The sequence below is a fragment of the Meriones unguiculatus genome, chromosome 3, assembly GCF_030254825.1.
Source record: "Meriones unguiculatus strain TT.TT164.6M chromosome 3, Bangor_MerUng_6.1, whole genome shotgun sequence".
NCBI lineage: Eukaryota > Metazoa > Chordata > Mammalia > Rodentia > Muridae > Meriones > Meriones unguiculatus.
The window spans coordinates 32,233,930-32,245,293 of record NC_083351.1 but is presented as its reverse complement, the minus strand read 5'-3'; the positions used below and the strand labels follow the sequence as shown (position 1 = coordinate 32,245,293).

Below are 11,364 nucleotides of genomic sequence, written 5' to 3'. Positions count from 1 at the left end.
TCGTTATAGATGGTTTGAGGCACCATGTGGTTGCTGGGAATTGAACTCAGGACCTCTGGAAGAACAGACAGTGCCCTTAACCTGAGCCAGCTCCCCCAAACCCCTTTTGAAGTGAAAACTGTATTACACTTTTAACAGTGTGTATGCATGTGGTCAGAGATCCAATGTTACAATCAGTTCTGCTCTTCGAACCTGTGGATTCCAGGGACTGAACTCAGGTCACCCAGCTTGGCACCAATTGTCTCAATGACAATTAAAAAATAAATAATCTCTGCATTGAAGGCCAGCCTGGTCTACACAGTGGGTTTCAGCACAGCCAGGGCTATGTAGAGCTCTTACCCATGGATGCTCCACAGCATGCCTGTAGGTCAGAAGGTGTGCCCCCTCCCTGAAGGTACTAGGTATTAAACTCAGGTCCAGCAGGCTGTGCTCGCACCCTTCACTAAGCCGTCTCACTGACCCTACCAGTTTCTTAAAAAAGTATCTTTTCATAGGCTGAGGCTGTCCTGGAACTCAACCTGCCTCTGCTTCCCAAGTGCTGGGATTAAAGGCGTGATACCACAGCCAGGCTCCAAATCTTAATGTACACCCAATAGTACAGAGAGCATGAATGCTTTTGCAGATGTCAGCAAGGGACAATACTTGCCTCAGTAAAGGCGAGTGGGTTCATTTAAGATTCAAGAAAATGGGGCTGGAGAGATAGCCTCAGTGGGTTCAATTCTAAGCACCCTCATGGCATCTTACAACTCCTATTCCAGGGGATTCGACACCCTCACAGATGTACATGCAGACAACACACCAATGTACACAGAGGAAAAAAACAAAAACCCCTGGGTTCAAATAAGGTTTGGTGGCAAGCTCACACCTACAATCCCAATATTCAAGAGTTGGAAGGATCAGGAGTTAGAACCATCCATGGTTACAAAGCAAAAACTTGTTTCAATGCAAGGCAGAATGTCCTAGAAACAACTCCTGGATCTTAAGGTTAGGCTTGATGGTACACACCTGTACCCCTGCCAGGTGGAAGGCTAAGGCAAGATTACTACAAAATTGAAGCCGACCTAAAAATGAAACCCTGGGCTTAAGCATTTAAAAATTGCTTGCTCCCTGCTCTTCCAAAGGACCTGTTTATATTCCCAGCATCCAATCAAGTGGTTCATAATCACCTGAAATTCCAGCTTCTAAAGATTCAACATTCTTTTCTAGTGTCTGAAGTAGACACACACTACACACAAGAAGGGTGGGAGAAGGCAGTGGCTTGGTCAGTAAATGTGCTTGGAGCCAGGTCTAATCATCTAGGTTTGATCACTGGAACTCACATCCCTTCCACAACTGTAGGGACCGGAAGAGATGAGATGGCTCAACAGTTAAAAGCACTGCTGAAGACCCCAGATCCTAAACAGCTCAATCATTCCAGGGTAATGTCTTTTTTTTTTTTCCAGGGTAATTTCTAAGTGCAGTGCACACACTGATGCATGTTGATTTTATGTACACAGCAATGCATCTATACACACAGTGCATAAAATGCTGGGTGGTGATGGTCCACGTTTTTAATCCCTGCACTAGGGAGGCATAGGCAGGTGAACTGTGAATTCCAGACCAGCCTAGTAATCTACAAAGTGAAGTGTAGGACAGCAAGCGCTACAAAGAAAAACCCTGTCTGGAAAAAACAAAAAACCAAACAAAGATGTTAAAGGCAGCTCATTCATCATAGGCTGTAGAGATGGTTCAGTAATAGAGTAACTACCCAGTCCAGCTGCAAGGAACCCAGTACTCTCTTCTGGCCTCCTTGAGCTCTAGACAAGCATGTGCTGCACATATATGGATGTAGGCAAAACACTCACACACAGAAACCAAAACGGTGAGGCAAGATGGCACCCACCTTTAATCCCAGCACTGGAGAGGGAAAGTAAACAGACCCCTGTGAGTTCTAGGCAAGCCTGGTCTAGATATGGGGAGTTCCTGATCAGCCAAAGATAGCGAGACCCCAATCTCACTTTAACAAAGACAGGATGAGTGCACCTTGAAGTGACTTAACTCAGCAATTAAACATTTGCTGCTAACAAGATATTCATTCACCTTCTATATGAAGGCGGATCTCTCGAGCTCAGAGGGCTCCAGGCCAGTCAAGGCTACACAGTGGGCCCGTGCCTCAAACAAACTATTCACCTTGCAGTGAAGACACCCCTCACAACCTATAACTTAGTTTTAGGTAATCATCAACTGCACAGTCCTGTCAGGTGCTCCCCTGTGACCTCATTTAAGTTCCTTAGCTATTTTTTATAGGCAGCAACCGCAAAATCCATCAGCTGTTGTATGACTACCTGTGAGGATTCAATACAATGCCAAAGCCCCCAGACTCCCCATGAGCCACCTCACCTGGCTGGAGGTGTAGCCAGTGGCTCAGTCATGTGCTTAAAGCCCACGAAGATTAATGCCTCACACACATACACCAATTTAACAGAATCCTTAAAACTCTACAAAGGAAAGGGAGTCTGGCCTGACAACACAAGCTCGATTTAGACAGCATCCCAATTAACAGCAAAGATGAGTTCTCTTCCTCAGTTCTGCTCAGGAACAGGGGTAAACTATACAAACATTCAGACAACATAAACATAGAATAAACACCTTTATTACATGAGCTATGAACGATGATTTATTTGCCTTTCCGGGCTTTGATCTTCCTCAGATAGAACTCCAGCTCCTTGCCCTCTAGCACATAGCCATCTGCTCGGCCACACTGGCCCGGTCTTGAGGCAATGCAGGCTGCAAGAGAACAGGTGGTCCTCAGTAAAAGGACAAGAGACTCTACCCAACTTATCTGTCCCCTTAAGCCCACATTGGTCTGATAACCTAGGCCAACAGTCTCCTCAGATTCACTTCATCCTCACTCTGAAGTCAGCAGCAGAACTGGACAAAGTTCTCATCACAGAGACAGCACCATCAGCTAGGACATCCCCCCAGCCCCAAGCACATGTTCTATCCATGGTTCCCCTCTTTACTCTCACAGCATGTTACCAAGTATCTCTGACCATGCTCTGTGCACCCCATGTTCAAACCCCTGGCAGCCAAATGAACCAGGAGAAGTAAACAGCCACACCACCACCTCTCGCTCCCCCAACACAGCCCACTTCTCACCAAGAAGCTTGCCCTGCTGGAACTGCTCCTCCAGGAGACTGCTGATTTTGGCGTTCTTTTTTCTTTCATCATATTTCTTCTGAATTTTCTTTGATCGTTTTTTGTTTAAAATCTCTTCCTCCTCAGGAGTCTGAAGAAAGAGAATACAAATGGATGTCACCAGGAAGGTCAACAAGCCTTTCCAAACCCCAAAATCCCAATGATTGCCTTCTTCAGCATTAAAGCATTCATCTCATTCCTTCAGTAGCAGAACTGGACAGTATTTTCATCACAAGAAGGCAGCCCTCCCCCCAACACCCTGCAAACAGCACTCACCAGCTTGGCCCCCTTCTTGCGGCCCAGGGGCAGTGCGTAGTGGGACTCGTACCACTGTCGGTACGGTGTGCTGTCAATGAGCACAATGCAGTTCTTCACCAGGGTCTTGGTGCGGACAAGCTCATTATTGGATGCATTGTAGACAACGTCAATGATCCTTGTTTTGCGAGTACAACCTGCACACAAGAGAAAAATCAAGATAAAGGCGGTGAGACACTTGCTCAATGGGTACCAGACCATTTAATATCCAGCACTCACACACTTCACACAAACAGTGCAGCTGGCTCTACTTCCCACCCACAGGTAAGGCAAAAGGGAAGGAATCCCCAGCCTGCTGCCCAAGCTCTTCCCCCAGCCCATTTACTTTCTCGTTGCAGAGATTGTCTGTAAAACCACCCAGGTGGCAGGAGATCAACGGGATCAGACAGATCGGAAAGAATTCAATGGCCTCAGGGTCTTTCAGCAAGGAACAAACTCAAATAACCCCAAAGGCCTACTTACACTCAGAGCCCCAGGAAAAGTTCCCCACATCCAATCTCAGGGCTCGGTACTTCTTATTGCCTCCTCGAACTCGGACTGTGTGGATGCGACGAGGGCCAATCTGGAAAACCGAAGACCAGAACATGGTCATCGCAAAGAGAGGGGGACCGGGAGAGGTGCATGGACTGCACAGAGGTAACAACCGTCAGTGTAACTATGACAAGTCCTTCCATTGGCAAGTGGCATACAGGTGACCAAGACGGCCAATACCACGCCTAAGGATACTTTTTCATCACTCTGGTTACCTCAAAAATAGACCCTGAGCTCTGGGACAAGATCTTATTAGGCACGTGGACACGCATGACATGCCCAGTCCCCAACACAGAGAAAACAGGGCCTAGTAAAGCGACCACAGCCACCATGTAGACCGCAACCACGCGGGGACGCAAGGAAAGGCAGCCTCCTACGGGGGGGGGGTCCCGACCCCTGCACCCACCTTCGTGTTGGCGGCAGGCCGTCCCAGCTCATACTTCCGCTTCTTGTGATAGGGCTTTCTCTTACCCCCGGTCTTACGGCGCTTGTGCCAGTTGTCCCGAGAGATGCCTGCGTGTGGGAGCGAGGGCGCATGAGCCACCGGGGCTCGAGGCCGGCGACTTAGCCCGCTCCCGAGCCGCACGCCGCGCGGGCCGCACGCTCAGCTCTCCAAGGTTGGCTTCCCCACGCCTCCGTCGGGAGTGTGCAGCATACCCAGGTGTCATCATCCGCGTGCGGCCCGCGGCAGCCATGTTGGGCGGCTCGCAACCCGGGGCCCGGGAAGCGGCCGCGGCGATCTCGGCGGCCCAGCGGCCCAAGCCGGCCCTCCCCATGCATGCTCGTGGCCCACGGTCGGGCCGAAGGCGCCCCCGGCCGGGCTGCGGGGCACGATGGAGACGGATGGAGCTCGCTCCTCACGGCCCGACCGGGCCCGCAGCAACACTCACCCATCGCTCGGCGCTGGTTGGAAAGAGGAAGCGCAAAGCTTCACGGTCCGGTTTCTAAAACGCAGCCCCGCCCTCCTTACGCTTCTTCCGGCTTCCGGGAAGGGGCTCGCGCGGCCCTGGGACGCCGGCGCTCGGCACGCTCCTGCAGAACGCCGGCGGACCGCGCCTCCAGGGTCCCGGGCGGGCTGCAGGGCCGTGCACTGAGCTGACGCGATCGGGCACAGTGGACAGCTGTTGGGCCTACATCTTGCCCTTTATAACAACTTTTTATTCTTTTGAGACAGGGTAGCCTAGATTGGCCCCCGATAACCTTGATCAAATCCTCCAGTTCCTACCTGCCAGCCGATTGCCGGAATTAAAGGCGGTGTGTGAATGTGGGTTTTTTGTTTGCTATTTTTTTAAAATTACACTTGTCAGGGCATGTTGCACGCCTTTAGTCTTTTAATCCTAGCTCCCTGGCGGCCGAGGCAGGTGAGTTCTAGGACAGCCAGGGCTTGTTACACCTTAAGCGCCCTGGTTTATCGTCCAGAGATCTGGTGCCCTCTTCTGGTGTGAAGGCGAAAAGCAGACAGATTGCATACATGATAAATAAAATAAGAGCCGGGCGGTGGTTGTGCAGGCCCTTAATCCCGGCACTTGCGGGGCGGAGGCAGGTAGATCTCTGATTTCGAGGCCAGTCCGGTCTATAGAGTTTGTTCTAGGAGAGCCAGCTCTACACAGAGAAACCCTGTCTCGAAATCAAAATAACACTAATAAAAAATTACCTTTATTGTTGTGCGTGGGGCCCTGTGACTGGAGCAGGAGCTGGTTCGGTTCCCTTCTGCACCGTGGGACCCAGGGTCTTGTTTTTCGTGCATGCTGCTGCTGGGAATAAAAGTTGTTGGGTACCAGGCAACCACTCTACCAAATCAAGAATACATTTATTTCTTAAATTTTTAAAAAATGATTTCGTTTTCATTTTGTGTGCACTGATGTTTTGCATGCATGTATGGCTGTGTTACATACAGTTGTGAGCTATGATGTGGGTGCTGAGAATTGAACCCTGTCCTCTGGAAGGACCCTTAACCGCTAAGCCCTGGAATACATTTATGATGAGAAGGAAATAGTATAGACACAACTACTCGATTTCGTCTAGTCAAAGCAGGTACAGAAAATGGTAATTATGGGGACAACCAGAGGGCTCCGCAGTGAGGGTTCCTGCTGCCAAACCTGAAGTTAGATCCTCCAGACTTATATAGTGAAAGGAGAGGATGGACTTTGGCAACAATAAAATAGTGAATGAATGGTTGTGTCATTATATAAAACTTGGATCGGAGTTTCATGTAATTCTTATGCTTGTGTATTATGTCTTAAAAATATGTTCCTGGACTAAGGGCCCCACAGACCAGACAAAACCAAAATGGGTTCTAACTCAGGTGCTGTAAAGGTTCAGTACTCAGCAATAGAATAAATACATGCTTTTAAAAAAAAATTATTTATTATGTATACAGTGTTCTGCCTGCACATCAGAAGAGGGCACCAGATCTCATTACAAATGTTTGTAAGCCACATGTGGGTGCTGGGAATTGAACTCAGGGCCTCTGGAAGAACAGACTGTTCTCTTAATCTCTGAGCCATCTCTCCAGCCCCTCTCCCCCTTTTAAGGCAGGAGTTAGGTAGGTGTGCAGATGTATGCCTTTAATCTGAGGCAGGCCGATTGCTGTGAGTTCTAAGGCCAGTCTGGTCTAAAAAGAGAGTACAGGGCTACACAGAGAAACTCTGTCTCAAAAAAATGAAAAACAAACAAATGAAATGTAAAGGTATGGATTCTCAGTATTAATATTTCAGTATTACACAAATACTGAAACTTGCTCTGTAGACCATGCTGGCCTCAGATGTAGATAGTCCCCTGCCTCTGTCTCCTGAGTCCTGGAATAGAAAGTGTGGGCCACCACACCTGAATCCTTTGTTTTGGCTTTTCAAGACAGGGTTTCACTGTGCAGCCTTGGCTGTAGATCAGGCTGGCCTCAAATTTATAGATCTGCCTGCCTCTGCCTCCCCCATCCCCAAGTATTGGAATTAGTGATGTGGGGTACCACTGTCCAGCCTTTGTTTGCTTTTTAAAATGATATCTCTCACTCTTTAGCCTAGGCTAGCCTCAATGCAGGGGTTAGAGGCTTGAGCTACCATGTCAGCCCAGAGGTCCTCTGGAATTGGAATTACAGGAATTAATTGTGAGTCACCTAACTCTGTGGCCCAGTGGATAAAAGTTCTTGAAGGGACCTGAGCTCAGTTACTAGCAACAATCTTTCCAAAACTAGAACCATTTGTTCGCTTTTGTTTTTAATTTCCTTTTCAGATTGCTTATCGCTGCCCAGTCAGAGGTCCACATGAAGTTTAGTGTGGTCATATACAGGATCCAATCCACCTGTGAGTAGAGAGCCAGAATGTCTACTCTTCCAATTAGGAACGTGAAGTGGAAGTTTCTGGTTTTTTTGAAAGTTTGTTCTGTGATGTTTTGCTGCAAGCTGGACACATGCTGTTTTGCCCAGGTTGGCTTGTGAGAGGACACGTGATGTTTTGCTGTGAGCTCTCACATGCAAGGGGTATGGCTTTGGCCGGCTGTGAATGTCCCTGGTGGACTCTGAGGAGAGGAGATATACAGAGGTCCACCCACAGGAGACATGGATTTTTGGATCGTCATTGCTGTGCTGATCTTCATGCTTTGACACTTGACTTTGCAGAAACATTCCAGAGAACTTCTTGGGGCAATCCAACTGAGTCTTGCAGCTTTCCCTGACTTCCGTGTTGCTGCTTGGGATTATCCTTCAGGCTGGACTGCTGGTACCCTGATTACTGAGTTTGGTAATCCCCTAAAGACCCATTGACACTGATAACAGGAGGTAGAGAAAGGAGGTCTACAGCCCTGTCCCTATTAATCTCCTACCTAAGGTTGGGGAATAGAGGGTAAGGGTGTTTAAGAACCCTAAATAAAGTAGGTTTGGGGAAAAACCAAAGTCTACAGGACCCTTTACTCCTTTTTCTTGCCAAACATCCCTGGGAAGAATAATGCAATTGTGAGCGGAAATACTAAGAGAAAGTAACTTTCCTTGAGCCAGGCCTAGAAGCACAGGCCTATAATCTCAGTTACTAAGGAGTCTGAGGCTGAAGGATTTCAGGTTCAAGGCTAGCCTAGGTGCCTCAGTAAGTCCTTACTCAAATATATGAACAGGTAGTAAAGGCTGCTGAGATGGCTCAGCGGGCAGATGTGCCTACAAGCCTGGTGATTTGAGTTTAACCCCCCAGACCCAGGTAAAGGCGGAAGGAAAGAACCAACTCCAAAAGCTGTCCTGACCTCCACTCGTCACAGGTACCTGTGGCCACTTTCTCACACACGCGTGCGCGCGCACACACAATCCTTCTGTTTCTGCGCTGCGGCACTGTGCTTACAAACTTGGCTTTTTTTTTGTTTTTATTTTTTTAAAGATTTACTTAAATCTTAAATGGTGGCACAAACCTTAATCCCAGCTCTTGTGAGGCAGAAGCAGGTGGATCTCTAGTTCAAAGTCAGCCTACAGAGCAGAGTTCCAGGACAACCAAGGCTACACATAACCCTGTCTCAACCCCCTTCTCCCCCCCCCCCCCAAAATGTACTTTTTTTTGTTTGTTTGTTTTGAGACAGGGTTTCTCTTTGGAGCTCTGGCTGTCCTGGAACTGGCTCTGTAGACCAGGCTGGCCTTAAACTCGAAAAGATCCACATGTCTCTGCCTCCTGAGTGCTGGCATTAAAGGCGTCCACCACCTCTGCCTACAAAAATGTACTTTATGGTTTTGGTTTTTTTTTGTTTTTTTTTTTTGTATTATTTACTATTTATACCGTTTTCTGCCTGTATGTATGCCTGCAGGCCAGAAGAGGGCACCAGCTCTCACTATAGATGGTTGTGAGCCACCATGTGGTTGCTGGGAATTGAACTCAGGACCTGTGGAAGAGCAGCCAGTGCTCTTAACCCGAGTCATTTCTCCAGCTTACTTTATGTATATATGTCCACTGTGTACACACCTGATGCACATGGTCAGATGGCATCAGATCCCCTGCAGCTGGAATTACAGATGGCTGTGAACCACCATGTGGGTGCTGAAAACTGAATCCCGATTCTATGCAAGAGAATGTTCTCAGCCCCCCCACACCTGAATGCAGGGTGCAAACTCAGGTCCTCCTGGCTGCACAGCAAGCTCTTACCCACTGAACCATCTCTCCAGCCCCTTCTTTTAAAATTAAATTTCAAAATAATAAAAATATTATCCCCACAGGTAGCAGAGATTTGACAACCCACTCAGATTCTGCAGTTGTGTAACCAGACAGCCACCATGAATTGTGACTTCAAAAGCTGAGCTGTTGGGGGCTGGAGAGATGGCTTAGCGGTTAAGAGCATTGACTGCTCTTCCAGAGGCCCCAGGTTTAATTCCCAGCAACCACATGGCAGCTTCACAACTGTAGATAACTCCAAGATCTGACACCCTCACACATACATGCAAGCAAAACACCAATGCACATAAAATAAAAATAAATTGCATATTAAAAAAAAAAAAGCTGAGCTGTTAACCTCCAACTGTTCTGCCCAAATGTGGTCCAAATGAGAGCAGCAGAGGGGAACTGACCACACAGGGCATCCTGTATTAGGTCATACTGTGGTATTCAGAATTTATCCTTTGTACTGGAAAAGTTACTAAAGAATTCCAAGCGCAGGGCTAATTTACCATCCCTCTGCGCTCAAGGACTGGTTAGGGGCTTCTATAGTATTCCAGATCAGAGAGCCTTTGGTTTAATCTATGGAATTCTAAAAGGTGGGTTTTTATAGTCTCCTTTTAAAGATGGGGTGGGGGAGTTAAATTCTCTTGAAGCTGTTTTCTTCCTTTTTCATGCCAGCATCTCCTCTTGCTGATGCTAGACAAGTGTCCTGAGTTCCATCCTTAGCCTCCAGAAGCTGTTGTCAAGGCCACAGAACTAATGGCATCTTAGGCTTATTTTGTCACAAGGTAGAAAAAGGCCTATATTTCATAAACTGAGGGTTTAGCTCAATCCCAGTACTACAAAAACAACAGTTTGGGCATCATGTCACAAGCCTTTAATCCCAGCACTCCGGGAGGCAGAGGCAGGCAGATCTAAGTTCAAGTCCAGCCCATTCTACTTAGTGAATTCCAAACAAACTGGTTTTTGTTTTTGTTTTTGGAGGGGTTTTAAGACAGGGTCTTACTTGCTGGCCTAGAACTCTCAGTAGCCCAGGCTAGCCTTGAACTCAAACTCACGGGAACACTCCCGTGTCAGCCTTTCTGACTTCTGGGATTATCGGTGAGCTCCCATACCCAGCATCTCTGGATTACTTTGAACTGTGGATGAGCTGTATCCCTCACAGCAGCAGCTGGAGCACTTGACTGCTGAAGAGGAAAACATTAGCCTGCCACATGCAAGCCAACACTACTGTCAATTCGCTGGAGTTGGATTTGCAAGGTTTTTGTAGGAGACCCAAGGTCATGTACAAGATACAGGTTTATAGACCACAGATTCCAACTACAGCCAACTGTCCAGCAACTTCTGCAAGATGGGTGCCATGCAGAAGCAGGTCCTGCTCCGTGGTCAAAGACCCCTCAAGTCCCCAGCTCAGAAGCTGTAGGGCCCAGACCTTATGGGTACCACTTCATCGGTACAGCTGAAGATCCAGCATCCACAGACCTGGTCTGTGGCAAGAAGTAACTCAGGAATGGTCAGGCTGGAAGTACTAGGTGTAAACCTAGCCAACCCCTCCAGAGCAGAGGCAAAGCCAAGGACTTTTACCACTTGTTTTATTTTACCCAGTCTGAAGACTTGGCCCATTGAAATCCTTTAGACACACCGTGGTACTGCTCACTGAATCCACCCCATGACCTGAGCCTTGAGTGCGCAAACACCCATACCTTAAGCTTGGTTCCTCAGTCCACCCAGCAAACTTCTCATTTTGCAGCTATACTAGTGTCTGTTAGATGCCTTTACCTGTAGGAAGTCAAGTGCTTTCTTGTCAGTGTTACCAGTTCTTAAACAGATCCTGAGAAGACTATGCCAGGCCTGGTCCCTCAGGCTATATATTCCAGCTAACTTCAGAGGATGAGGCAGGAGGATTACAAGTTTGAGGTTAGAGACTTAGTGGGATATTGTCTCAAAAGTAAGACTGTAAAAGGGCCAGTGGTAGAGCTGTGGAGTTCTTGCCCAGAAAGTTCAATCCCTGCTACTCTGTACCAGCGCTAGACAGCAGAGAACAACTCCAGCTCCATTCACTTGGAGTTCTTGGCCTCAGGGTCTGGGGCTCAGTACATGTCTACTGCAGACAAGCCGAAGGTTGGAACTTCGTTCAGCCTGTTGCCCAACTCACGGGTGTGGGCTAGCTTTCCCAGGAAGACGGCAGAATCGGAGCCCAAGGTGGTAGCACTGTCACTGGTCT

The 11,364-nt window shown here is 48.0% G+C and overlaps 1 protein-coding gene and 4 non-coding genes across 5 annotated transcripts; all 5 read right to left on the bottom strand.

The window, feature by feature from the left end:
- Window positions 1-2,616: 2,616 nt before the first annotated feature.
- On the bottom strand, window positions 2,617-5,048 carry Rps8 (ribosomal protein S8). The gene is made up of 6 exons (XM_021633376.2): window positions 4,914-5,048; window positions 4,430-4,536; window positions 3,955-4,054; window positions 3,454-3,629; window positions 3,139-3,268; window positions 2,617-2,766 (listed from the first exon to the last, which is right to left on the bottom strand). Exons 1-6 carry the CDS (start codon window positions 4,915-4,917, stop codon window positions 2,657-2,659), a joined length of 627 nt encoding a protein of 208 aa, XP_021489051.1. The 5' UTR covers window positions 4,918-5,048; the 3' UTR covers window positions 2,617-2,656.
- Window positions 2,866-2,935, bottom strand: LOC132653313 (small nucleolar RNA SNORD38). The gene has a single exon (XR_009591082.1). It is a non-coding gene; the product is annotated as a small nucleolar RNA SNORD38 (small nucleolar RNA).
- LOC132653315 (small nucleolar RNA SNORD38) lies at window positions 3,347-3,414 on the bottom strand. The gene has a single exon (XR_009591084.1). It is a non-coding gene; the product is annotated as a small nucleolar RNA SNORD38 (small nucleolar RNA).
- On the bottom strand, window positions 4,133-4,236 carry LOC132653316 (small nucleolar RNA SNORD46). The gene has a single exon (XR_009591085.1). It is a non-coding gene; the product is annotated as a small nucleolar RNA SNORD46 (small nucleolar RNA).
- On the bottom strand, window positions 4,621-4,699 carry LOC132653307 (small nucleolar RNA SNORD55/SNORD39). The gene has a single exon (XR_009591076.1). It is a non-coding gene; the product is annotated as a small nucleolar RNA SNORD55/SNORD39 (small nucleolar RNA).
- Window positions 5,049-11,364: the final 6,316 nt, after the last annotated feature.

Coding starts and splice junctions, on each gene's coding strand:
- Rps8 (XM_021633376.2), bottom strand. Junction 3,630..3,954: donor CTTTTCCTGGGGCTCTGAGT/GTAAGTAGGCCT, acceptor TCTTGTGTGCAG/GTTGTACTCGCAAAACAAGG. Junction 3,269..3,453: donor GCAAGAAGGGGGCCAAGCTG/GTGAGTGCTGTT, acceptor CTCTTTCTTCAG/ACTCCTGAGGAGGAAGAGAT.